General features: G+C 47.3%; 1 protein-coding gene across 1 annotated transcript in view; it reads right to left on the reverse strand.

Annotated features, from left to right (window-relative positions):
* Positions 1-17,377, reverse strand: part of RAC1 (Rac family small GTPase 1) — a 32,877-nt gene extending 15,500 nt beyond the window's left edge. The window contains exons 1-3 of the mRNA XM_017864756.1: positions 17,223-17,377; positions 16,072-16,143; positions 3,018-3,089 (exon numbers count right to left, since the gene is read on the reverse strand). Of these exons, the coding sequence (XP_017720245.1) occupies positions 3,018-3,089; positions 16,072-16,143; positions 17,223-17,377 (299 nt within the window). The remainder of the gene's footprint in view (positions 1-3,017; positions 3,090-16,071; positions 16,144-17,222) is intronic.
* Between the last annotated feature and the right edge of the window lie 4,883 nt (positions 17,378-22,260).

Below are 22,260 nucleotides of genomic sequence, written 5' to 3' on the forward strand. Positions count from 1 at the left end.
GGAGGGAAGCAGGGACAGAGGGAGGGAGGGAGGGAGGGAGGGAGGGAAGAAAATGTTCCATCAGTAAGAAAAAATTTCAGGAGAAAAATAAGAAAGATTTAAACAATTCACAGGAGACTAAAAACGTACAGTAAACATTCAAAAGAGCCAGGTGTGGTGGCTCACGCCTGTAATCCCAACACTTTGGGAGGCCAAAGTGGAGAATCACTTGAGACCAGGTGTTCAGGACCAGCCTGGGCAATATAGCAAGACGTAGCTCGACAAAAACACATATTTTTTGTTTTTTCTTTTTTGGAGACCGGGTCTTGCTCTATTGCCCAGGCTGGAGTGCAGTGGCACAATCTCGGCTCACTGCAACCTCCGCCTCCCACGTTCAAGCAATCCTCCTGCCTCAGCCTTCTGAGTAGCTGGGATTAGAGTCATGTGCCACCATGGCCAGCTAACTTTTGTATTTTTAGTAGAGATAGAGTTTCACCATGTTGGCCAAGTTGGTCTCAAACTCCTTACCTCAGTGATCCACCCAGCTCAGCCTCCCCAAGCGCTGGGATCACAGGTGTGAGCAAAATTACTTAATTAAAAAAAAAAAAAAATTCAGCCGGGCGCAGTCGCTCACGCCTGTAATCACAGCACTTTGGGAGGCTGAGACGGGCGGATCACGAGGTCAGGAGATCAAGACCATCCTGGCTAACACGGTGATACCCTGTCTCAATTAAAAATACAAAAAAAAAACTAGCCGGGCGTAGTGGCGGGCACCTGTAGTCCCAGCTACTCGCGAGGCTGAGGCAGGAGAATGGCATGAACTCGGGAGGTGGAGCTTGCAGTGAGCTGAGATCGCGCCACCACACTCCAGCCTGGGCGACTGAGCAAGACTCTATCTCAAAAAAAAAAAAAAAAAAAAAAAAAAAAACAAAGATTTTAACCACATCTGTGATTAGAAATGCAAATGGTTAGATAACTTCAACCCACGTTAATGGCAGCGTGTACTAAGAGGCCACTTTAGTTAAGGCCAGCAAAGTGACAGCTTTGTAGACAGCAATTTGGTAGTATCTACCAAAAAATAATTTTTTTTTTTCTGGAGACAGAGTCTCACTCTGTTGCTCAGGCTGAAGTGCAGTGGTGCAATCTCGGCTCACTGCAACCTTTGCTTCCCGGGTTCAAGCAATTCTCATGCCTCAGCCTCCCGAGTAGGTGGGACTACAGGAGTGCACCACCACGCCTGACTAATTATTACATTTTTAGTAGAGATGAGAGTTTTACCATGTTGGCCAGGCTGGTCTCGAACTCCTGACCTCAAGTGATCCTTCTGTCTTGGCCTCCCAAAGTGCTGGGATTACAGGTGTGAGCAATCACACCTGGCTGTATCTACCAAAATTTAAAACATCCATTGTCTTTTGATTTGGCACGATTTCACTTCTAATAATCTATCTGAGTGTACACAAAGACATGAGGGACAACATTGAACACGGCAATGTTTGTAACACCAAGAGTCCAAGCGACCAGTGGGTTAAATCGGTTACAGTACTTCAAAATCATGAATCATTAATGATTTAACTTTATCTACACATGTAGTTAAGGAAAATCTCCCCCATAAAAATTTAGGACAACAGGGACAGCATGATTCCACTTACACTAAACAATGGGCGCCAGGTGCGGTGGCTCACGTCTGTAATCCCAGCATTTTGGAAGGCCGAGGCGGGCAGATCACCTGAGGTCAGGAGTTTGAGACCAACCTGGCCAACACAGTGACACCCATCTCTACTAAAGAAACAAAAATTAGCCAGGCATGGTGGTGTGCGCCTGTAATCCCAGCTACTTGGGAGGCTGAGGCAGGGAATCGCTTGAACCCAGGAGGCAGACATTGCAGTGAGCTCAGATGGCATCACTGCACATTCCAGCCTGGGCGACAGAGAGATACTAACTCCAAAAAAAAAAGAAAGGAAAACAGCAACAAAAAACATGGGTATGACACTTCAGAGAGCACCTGGGTGTGTGTTGTGCCTGAGGAGGGGAGGCGGCAACACCTACCCAGCTTACACGGGGAGGACTCACAGCAAATGCAGTATGGTGCATTATGAGGCTCAGCTACATGGGCTCCTGGGTAACCCATCACCAGAGCAGCACTTTCCTGTCTCCACCCAATTCTGCTGCCTACAAGGAGTAAGCAATTCAATAGCCAGTTCCATCCTCCTATGCCCCCTTCAACACACACACCCAAGTTTCAGTTCCAAAGCCCTATACCTCAATGTTGACACGTAACCAACTGATGACTTATCGGCAAAGGCCAATTAAATCATAATGGAATCCTTCCCATTCCAGTTCCCAGAAAGCCAATGCATCTGAAACTCTTGTACTGACAAGGACTGTCTCTGATCAGATTTTTGGTCAGAGTCCTTGTGTCCAACTCGGGTTTTCTTTAACATCATCCAGTCTCTATACTTCAAGTTAAACTTTGTCTTCTGGATGTCTAAAAATCAATTAGCAAAGCTGTGTTTGTTCCATCATACCAGAAAAGTTTATCTTACCCTATGTTTTTTGTTTGTTTCTTGGTGGGTTATTTTTTTTTTTTTTTTTTTTGAGGTGGAGTTTCACTCTTGCTGCCCAGGCTGGAGTACAGTGGCACGATCCCAGCTCACTGCAACCTCCGCCTCCAGGGTCTGAGTGATTCTCCTGCCTCAGCCTCCTAAGTAGATGGGATTACAGGCACACGCTACCACATCCGGCTAATTTTTTGTACTTTTAGTAGAGACGGGGTTTCATCACGTTGGCCATGCTGGTCTCCAACTCCTGACCCTCAGCTACTCCACCCGCCCCAACCTCCCAAAGTGCTGGGATCACCACACCCCACCCTATTTTTTAAAAGCCTAAAATACCTTATAGATTTCAGTGAATGTTTAAGAAAAAATTAGTATCTGTTCATATGAGGATTAAAGATGGCTTTACAGCCAAACAAATGGTCAAAGGAATGTGTAAACCGTAACACAGACAAGTTAACTCCCAATTTAATTGAAGATACTTACACAGTAGGGATATATTCTCCAGGAAATGCATTGGTTGTGTAACTGATCAGTAGGCAAGTTTTACCTACAGCTCTAAAGAGAAAGAGAAAAAAGGTTGCTTAGTCAACATGAATGTAATCTTAGCTTTCATTATTCTGTCAAAATAATCTCTAGAGAAAAAAAAATCAAGGCATATACATCACACGCTTAGCGTTAATGTTTTCTATAACCCTTTATCACCACATACACATTTGTACCCTGAAATTTAAAGTCAACAAACTAGAATTTCTCAGAAAGGTAGAGTCAGGAACTATTCACGTTCTGTTTAGGTACCTGGTGTTAGCATTAATAGGCAAGAAACAGTTGTTACCTATGTACAAGCTTCAAGAGAAGCAAGATTTTAAAACTTCACGTCTCTTCTGTGAACATCCGTAGAGTCTTTCATCCAAGAATCCTAAGTTTGATCCCGAAAGACTTTTTTTTTTTTTGAGATTGAGTCTCATGCTGTCGCCCAGGCTGGAGTGCAGTGGCACCATCTTGGCTCACTGCAGCCTCTGCCTCCCAGGTAGCTGGGATTACAGGTGCCCACCACCACGCCTGGCTAATTTTTTTTTTTTCTAGTAGAGACGGGTTTTCGCCATGTTGGCCAGGCTGGTCTCGAACTCCTGACCTCAAGTGATCCGCCCACCTGGACCTCCCAAAGCGCTGGGATTACAGGCGTGAGCCACCACACCCAGCTTAAAGGTATTTTAATTAATACTAATACACAAGCACAGCTTTCTTTGGCCACTTGTACTTCTCTAAGTAACTTATTTTGCTGTCTTAAGTGGCACAGCTCAAAAATCCCACCACATCCCTAGAGCCTCCCCTCTGGCAATCGGCAATGACTGTTCTCTTGAGAGAAAGTGCTTAGTCAATAAACCACCACACATAACTGCCATCACATTAATTCAGCTGTATTCAACTGCCACCTCCCCCAGCCCCAGTCCTCACACAGCACTGCAGTCTATAAGCAGGGGCTATCACAATACATCCCAGACATATTAACCAATAGCTCAGAGAGGATGGGAGTTAAACTTTCCAAACAAAGAAGTGTGTAGAAATACTTCAGAGAAAGGAGCACCACCTGCACAATTGGTAATGTGTAGAGACTAATCCTAATATTACCAGTGTGCCACTAGGCAGAAGTCAGAGTGGTGGCTGAAAGTCTCCCAACCATCTGGAATGTTTTTCAAGAAGCTATCACCTAATAACTAAGATCACCACATCATTAGCAAAACATAAAGGTATCCAACTTTTACAGCACTGACAAGGCAAACTTAAGGGCTTATGTGAGAGCTCAAGTCTCTGGCATCCTGAGGGTTCAGTTACCCAAGTGCTCTCCTTAATAAGCCCTTCTCTCTGCTGTGCTGTCAGTTTACCAAGGTCACAATGATACATCAGTGTCATAACTTGTAAGATTTTTGTCGTTCAATCTCAACTACTATAAATGAGAATTCACCATAAAGTTAAGTGCTTTTCCATTTTCCCTCACACTCAAGGCAGATTACAGGCCCAGCCAGTCTTGCCAATACTCATTCACTCATGACATTATTGAGGGCTTAACAAAAGTTGGAACTCGCCATTCCAAAGACTTCAGAGAGTCAAAACATTACATCACCAGGAAGTAGCTTCCAACTCCTAAAGGCTTTCTAAACAGAAATGACTCATTGGACATACATTTTGTTAAAAGCTTAGAATGTGAAAATAAACCTGTATGAGCAGGAGCCTAAGCTTTGGAGTCAAAAGCCTAGATTTGAGACCCAGGTCCAATTCTAGCACGTACTGGCTGTAATTTTCTTGGCAAGTTTCAACTTCCTCATGTCTGTTTTTTTTACCTGTAAAATCAATGCAAAACTACCAGCTCCATCCCCAAACTACTGTAAGCATTAATTCAATTTCAATTTATACCAACCGTGTGCTACACCAGAAGCACACGAGGTGCTAAAGATATATTAATGAACAAGACCTCATGGAGTAAATGCAGTCATAAAATTTAAAAATAAGGAATATGGGCCGGGCGCGGTGGCTCAAGCCTGTAATCCCAGCACTTTGGGAGGCCGAGGCGGGCGGATCACGAGGTCAGGAGATCGAGACCATCCTGGCTGACACGGTGAAACCCCGTCTCTACTAAAAAAATACAAAAAACTAGCCGGGCGAGGTGGCGGGCGCCTGTAGTCCCAGCTACTCGGGAGGCTGAGGCAGGAGAATGGCGTAAACCCGGGAGGTGGAGTTTGCAGTGAGCTGAGATCTGGCCACTGCACTCCAGCGTGGGTGACAGAGCGAGACTCCTTCTCAAAAAAAAAAAAAAAAAAAAAAAAAATAAGGAATATGGCCGGGCGCGGTGGCTCATGCATGTAATTCCAGCACCTTGCGAGGCCGAGGCAGGCGGATCACACGGTCAAGAGATCGAGACCATCCTGGCTAACACGGTGAAACCCAAAAAATACAAAAAATTAGCTGGGCATGGTGGCAGGCGCCTGTAATCCCAGCTACTTGGGAGGAGGAGGTAGGAAAATGGCGTGAACCCAGGAGGCAGAGCTTGCAGTGAGCCGAGATCACGCCACTGCACTCCAGCCTGGGAGACAGAGCAAGATTGCGTCTCAAAAAAAAAAAAATAGAAATGCAATCATCACATGAAATTATGGGTGTGATAACTGTTATTATTAAAGCAGCTCTGGAAACGTACAGCAAAAGAGCTAACATTTCTAGGGCTGAAAAAAATATTTTTAGGCCAGGCATGTTGGCTCATGCCTATAATCCTAGCACTTTGGGAGGCTGAGGCGGGTGGACTGCTTGATCCCTGGAGTTTAAGACCAGCCTGGCCAACGTGGAGAGAAACCCAGTCTCTACTAAAAATACAAAAATCAGGTGGGTGTGGCAGTGTGCACCGGTAGTCTCAGCTACTTGAGGGGCTGAGGCAGGAGGATCGCTTGACCCCAGGAGGGAGGTCAAGGCTGCAGGGAACCAAGATTGCACCACTGCATCCAGCCTGAGGGACAAAGTGAGACCCTGTCTCAAAAAAATAAATTTTTTTATATTAAAAAATAAAAGCCTGGTGCGGTGGCTTAGGCCTGTAATCCCAGCACAGGAGGCTGTAATCTCAGCACAGGAGCATGAGGTGGGAAGATCGCTGAGCCCAGGAGTTCAAGACCAGTCTGGGCAACAAAGGGAGACCTTGTTTCCATAAAAAAATTCAAAAATAAGCGGGGTGTGGTGGCACGTGCCTGTAGTCCCAGCTACTCAGGAGACTGAAGCAAGAGGATCCCTTCAGCCCAGGAATTAGAGGTGGCAGTGAGATGTGATCACACCATTCCATCCCAGCCTAGGTGACAAAGCAAGACCTCATCTCAAGAATAAAAAAAAATAAGTATTGGCCAGGCGCGGTGGCTCAAGCCTGTAATCCCAGCACTTTGGGAGGCCGAGACAGGCGGATCACGAGGTCAGGAGTTCGAGACCATCCTGGCTAACACGGTGAAACCTCGTCTCTACTAAAAAATACAAAAACTAGCTGGGCGAGGTGGTGGGCGCCTGTAGTCCCAGCTACTCAGGAGGCTGAGGCAGGAGAATGGCGTAAACCCGGGAGGCGGAGCTTGCAGTGAGCTGAGATCCGGCCACTGCACTCCAGCCTGGGCAACAGAGCGAGACTCCGTCTAAAAAAAAAAAAAAAACAGTAAGCAGTGGCATAGGGAAATATGTTACCTCTTCTTGTTAAGGACGTGGGGACGAGATCCTACTTGGAAAGTCACAGGTTTTAAGTTGCCAAGAAAGCACTGGATTTTAGAAGAAGCCTCCAACTGCAGTGTGGCAGGAGGCCTGAGAACGCCAGGGACTCACTCAAGGCAGGCACACATGGAAGCTGCTGCTACAATTCAGGGGCCACCCAGGGTGGCCTGGACCAAGAATGGCGACTGGACAGTGAAGACAAGTGGGCTGTTTCATGGACTGCTTGAACTCAGAGGCAGAACAAGCATCACTTAGCCATGGTTTAGATGTGGCACCTGAGGAAGAAAGTGGAGCCTAAGGCTCTAAGGGACCTTTTTAAAAATGATAAAGGTTGGCTGGGCACAGTGGCACACGCCTGTAATCCCAGCACTTTGGGAGGCCAAGTGCGCAGGTGACCTGAGGTCAGGAGTTCGAGACCAGCCTGACCGACATGGAGAAACTACAAAATTAGCTGGGGGTGCATGCCTGTAATCCCAGCTACTCAGGAGGCTGAGGCAGGAGAGTCGCTTCAAACCAAGAGGCAGAAGTTGCAGTGAGCCAAGATTGCACCATTGCACTCCAACCTGGGCAACAAGAGCGAAACTCTGTTTCAAAAAAAATAAAAGATAAAGGTTGTGTAAAAACCTTAACAACAGTTGCCACTCAGTGTCAAGAATAAGCTACTTCAAGGTTTTGACTGTTATGATAAAACGTCATATCACTTCTTTTACGATCCTGTCCTAAGTCTCTTCTATGTATATGAGGAACAAAGCTACTACTATAAATGCAATCAGCTGTGTCTAACATCCTCTAAAACTTTCTTTACCAAACATCTTTAGCTGAGAAAGGCTCAACTGTCAAAAAATTCAAGATACTGGCATAACCTGATATTGACTGAAATTTTATTACCAGTCACTATTTGTTACACATCTATGTCTTATAAGAACATTATTAAATTGTAGAATTCTTAAAGTACAACCTTACCTTTAAACTAAGTGCAATCTTAAAAGATAAAATCAACTCCTCTTTAAGTCTTTTAATGAAAACTTTTACTTAATTTCTTAAAATGGGTAAAAGAAAAAGGTTATTCCACTCCTATTAGCATACTTATTCCTTCCTTGTCCACGCTGCGCTTCCACAAACCAAGTCAACATCTGCACTGGGCAATGTGACAGCCTTTCCATGGCCTTTCACTCATGAAGAATGGAAGCCGTATTTGGCCATAAGTCTTGACTCATGCTGCTGGAGAATTTCTGGAAGTTACTACTTGCTTTGGAATTTCTAACTTTATAAAATTAACTGCTCAGTTCAACCTCTTTTCAATCACTGAGCGATGTCATCACTCTAGGAAACAACATGAGTGAGCTGGAAGAAAGTTCATGCCATTTCTACATTGGATTTCCCCCTAGCTCATGATGCTACAATTTTTTTTAACCTATCTGCGCTTCCCCTGCCCTATCCTGTAGAAATAACCACAATGAAAGCAAATAACTTATGTTCCTATTATGCTCTTCATTTCTCCATTAAGAGAACTTTTTTTTTTTTTTAGACACAGAGTCTTGGCTCTGTCTCCCAGGCTGTAGCTCAATGGTGCAATCCTGGCTCACCACAACCTCCGCCTGCTGGTTCAAACAATTCTCCTGCCTCAGCCTCCCAAGTAGCTGGGAGTACAGGTAAGTGCCCCTACAACCAGCTGATTTTTTTTTTTTTTAAAGTAGAGATGGGGTTTTGCCACGTTGGCCAGACTGGTCTCGAATTCCTGACCTCAGGAGATCCACCCACCTGGCCTCCCCAAGTGCTGGGGTTACAGCCGTGAGCCACCAAGCCTAGCCAAGAGAACTTTCTGAGGGGAGTGAGGGAAACTTTAGTGTTACTTCCTGAAATCTATAAACCAAAACTTAAAAGCACACACAATCAATAAATCTGGAAACACTAGGAATTTCCTCATGTTAAAAAAAAAAAAAAAAAAAAAGGATCCAGGAAGCTCAAAATAACAACTTTCTGCACTGCCTTTTTTTTTAAAGACACGTTGATCTTAGGACAGAAAAGCCAAACTCTTCCAATGACAATTACAATTGCAAACCAAAATACACAGCATATACTGCTGTCTTAAAAGCGATCTTGGCCAGGCGCGGTGGCTCTTGCCTGTAATCCCAGCACTCTGGGAGGCCAAGGCAGGTGGATAACTTCAGGCCAGGAGTACAAGACCAGACTGACCAACATGGTGAAACTGCATCTCTATTAACACAAAATATTAGTTGAGTGTGGTGGCAGGCACCTGTAATCCCAGCTACTCAGGAGGCTGAGGCAGAAGTACTGCTTGAGGCCAGGGGGTGGAGGTTGCAGTGAGCCGAAATCACACCACTGCACTCCAGCCTGGGCAACACAGCAAGACTCTGACTCAAAAAACAAACAAAAAAAAGTATGTAGATCTTAAGGACAAGGCAGCAGAATTTAGTAACTATCAAATATATATTCATACTTATTGAATAAATTAAAGACCTTACATAAAGGTCCTCAATTTACACTGAGAAATAAGATATGGGGATTATGTAACGGTAGGCCTTATATATAATTGCATTAATTATGCAGATAAAATCTGTCCGGAAAAATATACCACTAGAGTAGTTCAGTGCTAAATAAACACAAAACCTAATCTAAAATTATGATGTTCTACCACCAATAGCTGACTTCACAATCAATGTAAAGAAAACTAGCCACAGGCCAGGCGTGGTGGCTCACGCCTATAATCCTAGCACTTTGGGAGGGCGAGGTAGGTGGACTGCCTGACCTTAGGAGTTCAAGACCAGCCTGGGCAGCATGGTGAATCCCCATCTCTACTAAAATACAAAAGAAATTAGCTGGGCGTGGTGGGAGGCTGAGGCAGGAGAACTGCTTGAACCTGGGAGGCAGAGGATGCAGTGAGCTGATATTGTGCCACTGCACTCTAGCCTGGCGACAGAGCAAGACGCTGTCTCTACCAAAAAAAAAAAAAGGCCGGGCGCGGTGGCTCAAGCCTGTAATCCCAGCACTCTGGGAGGCCGAGACGGGCGGATCACGAGGTCAGGAGATCGAGACCATCCTGGCTAACACGGTGAAACCCCGTCTCTACTAAAAAATACAAAAAACTAGCCGGGCGAGGTGGCGGGCGCCTGTAGTCCCAGCTATTCGGGAGGCTGAGGCAGGAGAATGGTGTAAACCCGGGAGACGGAGCTTGCAGTGAGCCGAGATCCGGCCACTGCACTCCAGCCTGGGCGACAGAGCGAGACTCCGTCTCAAAAAAAAAAAAGGAAAGAAAGCTAGCCATTATCACCAGTAGAGGCTTCAAAAAATTAAGATACTGCATAAAGTTTCTCACTCAGGCTGAAGACACCATGTACAACTGAGCTGAAGTTCTGAAGCAGGCTTTACTTTAGAGCACCTTTCTAGAATCAAGTTTAACCCTGGTGTGGCTGATACAAGCCAGCTGAACACACAAGAGTTCAAAAATAAGAATTGATATCTAACTGCACACAACCCCTATTCTTTTTCAAAATCAGGCTGGGCGTGGTGGCTCATGCCTGTAATCCCAGCACTTTGGGAGGCTGAGGTGGGTGGATCACCTGAGGTCAGGAGTTTGAGACCGGCCTGGCCAAGATGGTGAAACCCCATCTCTACTAAAAATACAAAAATTAGCAGGGCGCAGAGGTGGGTGCCTGTAATCCCAGCTACTCAGGAGGCTGAGGCAGGAGAATCGCTTGAATCTGGGATGCGGAGGTTGCAGTGAGCAGAGATCATGCCACTGCATTTCAGCCTGGGCAACAGAGCAAGACTCCATCTCAAAAAAAAAAAAAAAAAAAATCAACTCCTCTATAAATCCTCTTAAAAAGGTCCCTCTGATAACAGGAAGACATGAGAAAGCCAATACAGCAAAATGAACAAGTAGAGCAAAATGTTGTCATAAGAGTCTAGGCCATGGGTATGTGCATGCTGACTATACAATGCTTTCCACTAATCTGTCTGAAATTTTCCATGTGAAGACATTGCAGGAAAATATTCCTACTGACCACATGCAATCTGCCTTGGTGGCAAGACTCCAGATAAAAACATCTCCTTTCTAGGAAGACTAGAATTTTAAGAGCTACCTGGTGATGCAGAGGTGAAAAACCAGGCAGTACTAAGGTATCAGACGACTAATGCAAAAGACAGAAAGTTATAAAGCGTGAATTTAAGGTTTCTAAAAATGATTTCCTGATGCTCCTCCCACTTAGCCCAACTACAAACTTCTACTGTAACATTCATTTCAAATTTAAACAACAAAAGAACACATTATGTGTAATTTTTTTGGCTTATTTCATCAAGAAAAAAACTGCATCATGAATAATATTATCAACCAAGATCAGAGCCACATACTACACCAAAATTTGGAGGCTAGTGCAGAATTCAAATACCTTTACAACAGGTCAAAAATATGGAACCCCATGCCTTGAGAGGAAAACACACAAAAACTGTAAAGTTTAAACAAATTCATGGTTCATGCCACCACCCTTCAACGAAGTAGAGAGTAAATGGTATACATTCCTGTAAGGATGATGTCACGGAAGGCATTTTTCACATTCAACTAAGAAACTCCTGGACAGTAATGTCCAAGTCAGACACGGGGCTAGACAGACCAATCTGGACTCCACTTTGTATAAAGAGTGAAACATAGAGAGCTTCAAGTCATTCATTCCCATCCTTTTAATCAACCAACACCAAAACAATACTATTAAAATAGTTGTGGCCAAGTGCAGTGGCTCAGGCCTATAATCCCAGCACTTTGGGAGGCTGAGGCAGGAGAATCGCTTCAATCCGGGAGGCAGAGGTTGCTGTGAGCCCGTATCGCGCCACTGCACTCCAGCCTGGGTGACAGAGCGAGACTCTGTCTCAAAACATAATAACAAGCAATTTAAAAAAATAAAAATAAAAATAAAGCAATTGTTTAGGCCAGGCATGATGGCTCACACCCGTAATTCCAGTACTTTGGGAGGCCAAGGCGGGTGGATAACCTGAGGTCAGAAGTTTGAGACCGGCCTGGCTAACATGGAGAAACCCCGTCCCTACTAAAAATACAAAATTAGCCAGTGTGGTGGAGCACGCCTGTAATCCCAGCTACTCGGGAAGCTGAGGCAGGAGAATCGCTTGAACACAAGAGGCGGAGGCTACAGTGAGTCAAGATAAAATATAAACAAATAAATAATAAAACAGTTGTTTATAAATACCTGAATGTAAAATGCTGTCTTTTTTTTGAGACGGAGTCTCACTCTGTTACCCAGGCTGGAGTGCAGTGGCACGATCTCAGCTCACTGCAACTTCCACCTCCCTTGGTTCAAACAATTCCCCTACCTCAACCTCCTGAGTAGCTAGGATTACAGGCACCCACCACCATCCCTGGCTAATTTTTTGGTATTTTTAGTAGAGACAGGGTTTCACCACGTTGGCCAGACTGGTCTCGAATTCCTGACTTCAGGCAATCCGCCCGCCTTGGCCTCCCAAAGTACTGGGATTACAGGCGTGAGCCATCCTGCCCAGGTGATGCTGTCTTACCTAAGAAAAGTTGAGAGAAATCTTGAGGCAAAAGTCCACTAAGTGAAAGTTACAGGGTGGGGCAGCAGTAAGGTGGAGGAAAAACAGTATCATAGAGCCCATGCTCAGAAACGACTATCTTAGAATAAAATAGTATTAACCCTATATCATATTTCATGGCCAATCGCAATTAAATTGCTATTCAGGAAATCTAGAATTTTTTTCTTTTTGTTTGAGAAGGAGTCTTGCCCTGTCGCCCAGGCTGGAGTGCAGTGGTGCGATCTCGGCTCACTGCAAGCTCTGCCTCCCAGGTTCACGCCACTCTCTTGCCTCAGCCCCCAGAGTAGCCGGGACTACAGGCGCCCGCCACCACCCCCAGGTAATTTTTGTACTTTCAGTAGAAACAGAGTTTCACCATGTTGGCCAGGCTGGTCTCAAACTCCTGTCCTCAGGTGATCCTCCTGCCTTGGCCTCCCCAAGTGCTGGGATTACAGGCGTGAGCCACCACGCCCGACTGACATATTTTCATATGGGTGTATTACCAGTCTCTATCAGTCAGGGTCCCAGAAAGAAAAAATTCATCCCAGAAGATTCGAATAGAGATTTTCATGAAGGAATTATTCACAAAGCTGTAGGCAGAGTTAAGGAGCAAACAAGATGGCAAGGCAGGGCCGGGCGTGGTGGCTCAAGCCTGTAATCCCAGCACTTTGGGAGGCCAAGACGGGCAGATCACGAGGTCAGGAGATCGAGACCATCCTGGCTAACACGGTGAAACCCCGTCTCTACTAAAACTACAAAAAAAAACTAGCCGGGCGAGGTGGTGGCGCCTGTAGTCCCAGCTACCCGGGAGGCTGAGGCAGGAGAATGGCGTGAACCCGGAAGGCGGAGCTTGCAGTGAGCTGAGATCCGGCCACAGCACTCCAACCTGGGTGACAGAGCAAGACTCTGTCTCAAAAAAAAAAAAAAAAAAGATGGCAAGGCATCCGAAGACTAGCAATGAGAAGAAGACAGAACCACCCCTAGGGATGATGAGACAAGGAGCAGGAGTTTCCTTTGGAGCCCAGTGTAAGCAGAGGCACAGGAGGGCAGGATGAAGGTACAGCCTGAAAGGACACTGCCATGGTCCAGGCAAAGGGTCAAAGCAGGAATTGACAATGATGTATCCCCTTTAAAAAAAAAAAAAAGTGAGTTTCCCTCTGTCACACAGGCTGGAGTGCAGTGGCGCAATCTTGGCTCACTGCAATCTCCACCTCCCAGATTCAAGCGATTCTCCTAACTCAACCTCCTGAGTAGCTGGGATTACAGGCGTGTGCCACCACGCCTGTAATTAGCTAGGTGTAGACACATGTGCCTGTAGTCCCAACTACTCGGGAGGCTGGGGTGGGAAGGTCGCTTGAAACCCAGGAGATGGAGTTGTGGTGAACTGAGATCCTGCCATTGCACTCCAGCTTGGGCAACAGGGTGAGATCCTGTCTCAAAAAAAAAAAAAAAAAAAAAAAAAAAGCAAAACAAACTATTAGAGATACATCTTTGGCCGGGCACGGTGGCTCAAATCTGTAATCCCAGCACTTTGGGAGGCCAAGGCGCGCGGATCACGAGGTCAAGAGATTGAGACCATTCTGGTTAACACGGTGAAACCCCGTCTCTATTAAAAATACAAAAAAATTAGCCGGGCGTGGTGGCGGGCGCCTGTAGTCCCAGCTACTCGGGAGGCTGAGGCAGGAGAATGGCGTGAACCCCGGAGGCAGAGCCTGCAGTGAGCCGAGATTGTGCCACTGCACTCCAGAAAGGGCGAAGAGCAAAACTCTGTCTCAAAAAAAAACAAAAAAAACTGTCCTTGCTCAAATGCTCATAACTAATTTAAAAAAAAACAGACTGAACACTCAAGGCCACAGGTTTTTTTGTTTGTTTGTTTTTTTGAGACGGAGTCTCGCTCTGTCGCCCAGGCTGGAGTGCAGTGGCCGGATCTCAGCTCACTGCAAGCTCCGCCTCCCGGGTTTACGCCATTCTCCTGCCTCAGCCTCCTGAGTAGCTGGGACTACAGCTGGGACTACAGGCGCCCGCCACCTCGCCCGGCTAGTTTTTTGTATTTTTTTAGTAGAGACGGGGTTTCACCGTGTTAGCCAGGATGGTCTGGATCTCCTGACCTCGTGATCCGCCCGTCTCGGCCTCCCAAAGTGCTGGGATTACAGGCTTGAGCCACCACGCCCGGCCAAGGCCACAGGTTTTTAAACCTACTACTCCCTCACAGAGCCTCAGTACTAGAAACCCAGCAACAGTAGCTGGCACTTACTAAGCACTCAGCAAGGGGCACCTGCGAAGTAGGGTAACCAACATCTTGTTTAGTCTTGTTGACCTCCCGCTGAACCGCCTCTCCTGGGAGGTGGGGGATGTGCTTAGGGTTACCCCATGTAAGCGGTGGGATGGGTATTTGAAGGGAGGGTCCAGATTCCAGGATAGGCATTCGACAAGTTATCTGACTAGGTAAAACAGCCAATTCAAACCGCAGAGGTCTTTAATCGGTTAGTATTAAATAAACGTATCTGCTATGCTTATGTTTTAGTTTCAGAAATTTTCAAATAATTATCAGCAATATGACTTATAAACAAAAAAAAACCGGCCGAGGCGGGGGGGATCACTTGAGGTCAGGAGTTTGAGACCAGCCTGGCCAACATGGTGAAACTCTGCCTCTACCAAAAAAATAAAAAATAAATAAATAAATAAAATTACCTGGGGGGGGGTGTCTGCCTGTAATCCCAGGTACTTGGGAGGCTGAGGCATGAGAATTGCTTGAACCCGGGAGGCAGAGGTTGCAGGAGCAGAGATAGCGCCACTGCACTCCAGCCTGGGCGACAGAGTGAGACCCTGTCTCAAAAAGAAAAAAAAAGAAAAGAAAAGAAAAAAAAATTGGGCTGGGCACGGTGGCTCACGCCTGTAATCCCAACACTCTGGGAGACCCAGGCGGGTGGATCACCTGAGGTCAGGAGTTCGAGACCAGCCTGGCCAACATGGTGAAACCCCATCTCTACTAAAAAATACAAAAATTAGCCTGGCACGGTGGCGCATGCCTGTAATCCCAGCTACTAGGGAGGCTGAGGCAGGAGGATCGCTTGAACCTGGGAGTTGGAGGTTGCAGTGAGCCGCAATCGTGCCACTGCACTCCAGCCTGGGCAACAGAATGAGACTCCCTCTCAAAAAAAAAAAAACAAAAACCTTGAATAGCCTACATACTCTTAAATAAGTGAAAGAATTTTTAGTTATTATATAAACAGAATTATGAGGCATTAATAATATTCCTTCACACTTCCAAGACAAATCCGACAGATGGGCATCTTACAAAAATCAGTTGTCTAATTATCCTTCTTGTATCTGAATTGCAAGAACCAAAATCTGTCCTAATGACAAATTTGAAGAATATCAACCAAGTTAACGGTGATGCCAGAACTTGCCTTGGACTTTACTGGAATATGTACCAGTTGCACTGAGTTTTATTAAACTGGTAGTAATTATTTCTTGCTAACACTAACCTATACAAGCAAAGCTGAGACGCGCGATTTTGCTTGGGTTACACTGAGATTCTTGTTTCTATGGGAGAAAAAAACAGCATAAGACAAGTCTTGTCTTCCTCCAGGGCCTGTAACCACCACGGACAGTCATGAAAAGCCATGCCTGGAGTCACAGGGGGCCAGTTCTGCTACATCCCATACCTAACGCGTTAAGCAAAGAGTTTGTCAATGACCACACCACGTTAAAAAAAGAAAAGAAAAGAAAAAACAGTCTCCCTTACAGCCGGCTTCTCCCTGCCAGCATCTTGAAAACTTTCTCCACGGAGTAGGCGAAAACAACAATTTTAAGAATCCTAACAGTGGCAGAAGTGTAAGTCGAAAATAAGTTTAGAAGCCGGGCGCGGTGTCACCCCGCGCTTTTGGAGGCTGAGAGGCAGGAGAATCACTTGAACGCAGCAATTCGAGACCAGCCTGGACAACACAGAGAGACCCCATTTCTACAAAAAGTTTTAAAGATTAGCCAGGCGTGGTGGCACACGCCTGTAATCCCAGCATTTTTGGGAGGCTGGGATGGGAGGATCGCTTGAACCCAGGAGTTCGTGACCGGCCTGGGCAACACAGCGAGAACCCGTCTATGGAAAAAAAAATATTTTTCTAAAGAAAAGTTTGGGGGCACCAAACAGGCCCGCACAATCAAGCATGCATCATATATCGACTTGACCGCCGCGTTCCCAACACAGCTCTCAAGGCGAATTGAGAGGTTCATGCAAAAAAACAAGGGTCCCTTTTTGGAAAAATGGTCAAAATCTCCAAGAGCGCTTCCTCTACGAGCGCTCCCGAGAAAGGTGGCGGGCAGCGGGCGGCGTCCGGGAAGAAAGCCGGAGGGTGGAGTTCACTTTTCCCTCCGGCCGGCGAGAGGCAAGGCCCTCCTCCATCCAGAGCCGGAACCAGGCACGCGCCGCCCGGGAAGTCAGGGTCCAGTGGGGGCGCCAGCCCGCGGCCCCCGCCCCGCGATACAGGCCCAGGCCCACCGCCTACGCGAGCCCGCGGCGGACGCCGGCCTGTCTGGGCCCCAGTCCGGGCCAGACCCCCGCCCACGCCCGACCCCGCCCCGCCGTCCCCAGTCCGGCCCCGCCGCGCACTCATCCCGTCTCCCACACCCACACCACTTGATGCCTGCAATCTGGGCCGCTTCGCTGGGCCGCGGCAGGCGGCGGCAGGGCGCTGAGATAGAAGCGGCGGCTCGGGGGCCGCGACGAGCGGCGCGGCTTAAGGGCGAGGGGGCGCTCCGGTGGACCGGGGCCGCTGTCCACGCCGCCTGCCCTCCGACGGACTGGAAGCTCAAGCCCGGCAGCGGCCACCCACCCAAAGCTGAAGGAAAACCTGGCAGAGAACAGACACGAGAAACCTAGGAAATGGCCGCTCCACTCACATCCGCTCTCCCCTCCCCGCGCCGGCTCGCCGCTCCCAGGTTCGGGCGGGCCGGCTCCCGCCCGCGCCGCTCCCGGGGTTTCTCTGGACTTCGGGAATGCTCGGAAGCGCTCGGGGGACCGCTGGCTCCGACCCGCGGGGCGCGGCTGCCGCCATCTTGGCGCGCTAAGGGGGGCCTGGGCTTGGCCGGACCTGCCAGGTGCCTTCCCTTGGGGTTCAGGGTTTGGGCTTTAAAGAACCTATCAGCCGGGCCGGTGGCTCACGGCTGTGGATCTCCAGCACTTTGGGAGCCCGAGGTGGGCGGATCACCTGAGGTCAAGAGTTCAAGACCAGCGTGGTCAAAATGGTGAAACCCCCGTCTCTAATAAAAATACAAAAAATTAACGGGGCGTGGTGGCAGGCACCTGTAATCCCAGCTACTCAGGAGCCTAAGGCAGGAGAATCGCTTGAACCCGGAAGGCGGAGGTTGCAGTGGGCCCAGATCGCGCCATTGCACTCATTGCACTCCAGCCTGGGCCACAAGAGCGAAACTCCGTCTCAAAAAAAAAAAAAAAAAAATCAAAATCAAGAGGAACCTGTCAGGGCGCGGTGACTCACGCCTGTAATCCCAGCACTTTGGGAGGCCGAGGAGGGCGAATCACAAGGTCAAGAGATTGAGACCATCCTGGCCAACATGGTGAAACCCCGTCTGTACTAAAAATACAAAAATTAGCCGGGCGTGGAGGCGGGCGCCTGTAGTCCCAGCTACTCAGGAAGCTGAGGCAGGAGAATCGCTTGAACCTGGGAGGCGGTGGTTGCAGTGAGCTGAGAGGGCAACACTGCACTCCAGCCTGGAGTCAGAGCGAGCCTCCGTCTCAAAAAAAAAAAAAAAAAAAAAGGAACCTGTGGTGGCTGGGCGCAGTGGTTCACCTCTCGCCTGTAATCTCAGCACTTTGGTTGGGAGGCCGAGGCGGGTAGATCACAAGGTCAGGAGTTCGAGACCAGTCTCATCAACATGGTGAAACCCCATCTCTACTAAGAAAATACAAAATGGTGGCTCACGCCTGTAATCCCAGCACTTTGGAAAGCTGAGACAGGCGGATCACGAGGTCAGGAGTTCAAGACCAGCCTGGCCAATATGGTGAAACCCCATCTCTACTAAAAGTACAAAAAAAAAGTATCTGGGCATGGTGGCGTGTGCCTGTAATCCCAGCTTCTCAGGAGGCTGAGGCAGGAGAATTGCTTGAACCGGGACCCAGGAGGTAGAGGTTGCAGCAAGCTGATATCGCGCCACCACACTCCAGCCTCCTGGGCTATCGACCGAGACTCCGTCTCAAAAAATAAATAAATAAAAAATACAAAAATTAGCCAGATGTGGTGGCGGCCGCCTTTAATCCCAGCTACTCGGGAGGCTGAGACAGGAGAATCGCTTGAACCCAGAAGGCAGAGGTTGCAGTGAGCCGAGATCGCACCACTACACTCCAGCCTGGGAAACAGAGTGAGATTCCGTCTTAAAAAAAAAAAAAAAAAAGAGGGACTGTGGTTGCAGAAGCCACGATCCCTGTCACTAACTCCTGATCGAAGCCATTGGAGTGCATTGATTTCCACCCCGTTTCATTATCTTCATGTAATAAACTATGTGCAATGACATTAGGTCCTTTTAGAAAATTCAGAATCTAAAACTATAAGGATGAATAAAATCATACACTGTACCCTTATTCAGCAATAACCATGTCCATTCAGTCAAAAAAATGTGTTGCCGGCCGGGCATGGTGGCTCACACCTGTAATCCCAGCACTTTTTGAGGCAAAGCTGGGCGGATCACGTGAGGTCAGGAGTTCGAGATCAGCCTGGCCAACGTGGTGAATCCCCATTTCTACTAAAAATACAAAAAATTAGCCGGGCATGGCCGTGGATGCCTGTAAGCCCAGCTACTCGGGAGGGTGAGGAATGAGAATCGCTTGAACCCGGGAGGTGGAGGTGGCATTGAGCCAAAATCTCACCACTGCACTCCAGCCTGGGCGACCAGCAAGACTTCTTCTCAAAAAAAAAGTGTTCCATGTTCTCCTGGGTCACACATGCATTTTCTGTTACTTGTTTTTAATGTATTTAGTGCTATGCCTCGTACTTTGTACCAAGTTCAGGAGATAATGGCCATTAGACGGTGAAAGTGCAAATATTTTGGCATATTTCCTCTTAGTTATCTTTTGATGTGCATAATGAACGTTTTGTAAGCAAAATTAAGAAGTCATACATAGTCGGTGTAACATTTTTTTTTTTTTAATAAAATAGAGGCAGGATCGCACTATGTCGCCCAGTCTGGTCCTGAACTCCTGGGCTCTAGCTATGCTCCCACCTTGGCCTCCCAAGTCGCTGGGACTACAGGCAGGTGCCACCACACCTGGCTAATTTTTCTATTTTTGGTAGAAATGGAGTTTCCCCATGCTGCCCAGTCTGCTGTTGGAACTTTTTTTTTTTCGTGCCACTGCACTCCACACTCCAGCCTGGGCAACAGAGCAAGACTCCATCTCCAAAATAAAATAAAATAAAATAAATATGCCAGACGCAGTGGTTCATTCTTGTAATCACAGCACTTTGGAAGGCTGAGGTGGGAGGATTGCTTGAAGCCGGGAATTCAATACCAGGTTGGGCAACACAGCAAGACCCCCATCTCTAAAAAAAATTAGCCAGGTGTGGTAGCATATCCCTGTTGTCCCAGCTACTTGGGAGGCCAAAGCAGGAGGATCTCCTGAGCCCAGAAGGTCGAGGCTGCAGTGAGTTGTGATCAAGCTACTGCATTCCAGCCTGGGTGACAGGGAGACCCTGTCTCAAAAAAATTAATGAAATTAATGTACAACCCACATATGAAAACCAGTTAATTTAAAACTGAGTGAGAACAGTTGTCCAACTTTAGGCTTCAGTATCTGCTTGGAATGTTCCCCATGGCAACAAATGATCCAAAAAGTTAATTTTTTTTAAATTCTGGGTTTTCTTGAGACAGGGTCTGCCTTCGTCACCCAGGCTGGAGAGTAGTGGTATAATCACGGCTCACTGCAACCTCTGTCTCCTGGGCTCAGTGATCCTCCCGAGTAGCTGGGACCACAGGTGCACCTCACCACACAAGGATAATTTTTGTATGTAATTTTGTATATTTTTTGCTATGTTGCCCAGTCTGGTCTTCAACTCCTGAACTCAAGTGATGTGCTGGCCTCAGCCTCCCAAACTGCTGAGATTATAGGCGTGAGCCATTATGTGCAGCTTAAATTAAAATTAATAAATGTGGCCGGGCGTGGTGGCTCACACCTGTAATCCCAGCACTTTGGGAGGCCGAGGCGGGTGCATCCCTTGGGGTCAGGAGTTCAAGACCAGCCTGACCAACATAGTGAAACTCCATCTCTACTAAAAATACAAAATTTAGCTGGGTGTGATGGTGGGCGCCTGTAATCTCAGCTACTCAGGAGGCTGAGGCAGGAGAATTGCTAGAACCAGGGAGGTGGAGGTTGCAGTGAGCCAAGATCGTGACATCCAGCTTGGGCAACAAGAGCAAAACTCCATCTCAAAAAAATAATAATAATAAACGCAAATAATACTCTATTAGACCATGTGTATTTCTTTTCTTCTTCTTTTATTTATTTATTTATTTTTTTTGAGATGGAGGCTCACTATGTCGCCCAAGCTGGAGTGGAGTGGCATGATCTCAGCTCACTGCAACTCCCAAGTAGCTGGGATTACAGGTGTGCACCACCACACCCAGGTAACTTTTGTGTTTTTAGTAGAGACAGGGGTTTCATCATGTTGGCCAGGCTGGTCTTGAACCCCTGACCTCAAGTGATCTGCCAACCTTGGGCCTCCCAAAGTGTTGGGATTGCAAGCGTGAGCCATCGCCTCCGGCAACTATGTGTGTTTCTAAATGTTTTATATATTTATTTTTTGAGCGCCTATTATGGGTGCAATTGTACACCCTGCCTAGGTCCTCCATTCAAGGCCATTCATTCATTCCACTCCCGGCTGGCTAGATGTTAGAATGTAAAATGAATGAAAAAGATCCCTGCTATTCTGCATTCTAAAGCCTGCATTCTAGTGGGGCAGACACTCAATGGGCAATTAACATATAGTATTCATTTCCAGGTTAAGATTACAGATTGGATTGTAAGTGTCTCATTTTACTTCTACCCAACATCCCACTAGAACTCCAGAAAGGGGACTTCTGGAATAAAAGGCAGAAACCTAGAACAGAGGGAATAAGAAAGAAGGAATGTGTGGACAGAATGGTTGTAACTGACTTAGCCACCTATACTGGCAGTGGGAAGGGCAGGTCAACAGTAGACCTAGGCTGGGCCCAGTGGCTCGTGCCTGTTATCCCAGCACCTTGGGAGGCCAAGGCGAGCGGATCATCTGAAGTCAGGAGTTTGAGACCAGCGTGGTCAACATGGTGAAACCCCATCTTTACTAAAAATACAAGAATTAGCTGGGTGTGGTGGCAGGCGTCTGTAATCCCAGCTACTTGGGAGGCTGAGGCAGGAGAATCGCTTGAACCCAGGAGGCGGAGGTTGCAGTGAGCTGAGATCGCACCATTGCACTACAGCCTGGGCGACAAGAGCGAAACTCCGTCTCAAAAAAAAACCCAGATCTACATGAAAGAATCATTTAAGGGCTGGGATTGATGGCACCCTGGCCTTAGGGAACTAGGAGTAAGGGGAGAGTAGGATAAGGAAGATGGGATGAAAGCTGAAAAGCAGCAAGAGACCTGCATGGCCGCTTGTTATGCACTCGGCAGGGGGCCACCCTACCCTTCACCTACAAAAGACGTAATTCCACTCTAGAGAGAGTGAAACACAGGGTATTTGGCCTTAGGACCAGGCATAGGGCCCGGAAAACAAAACATAAAAACAGAGATTTAGTAGGCTGAATCTTGAGCCTCCCCAATCCCTTCCTTCGTGGTTCCATGCTGACAGTTTTCCTCTGGGGAGAAGGGAGGAGGGTGGAGGGTGGAATCTGTCCAGGGCAGGAGGTAAAAAACAAACAGATATCAACGTGGGGCCAGGCGCCATGGCTCACAT

This window comes from Rhinopithecus bieti, unplaced genomic scaffold (genome assembly GCF_001698545.2).
Source record: "Rhinopithecus bieti isolate Rb0 unplaced genomic scaffold, ASM169854v2 scaffold_77662, whole genome shotgun sequence".
In the NCBI taxonomy this organism is placed as follows: domain Eukaryota; kingdom Metazoa; phylum Chordata; class Mammalia; order Primates; family Cercopithecidae; genus Rhinopithecus; species Rhinopithecus bieti.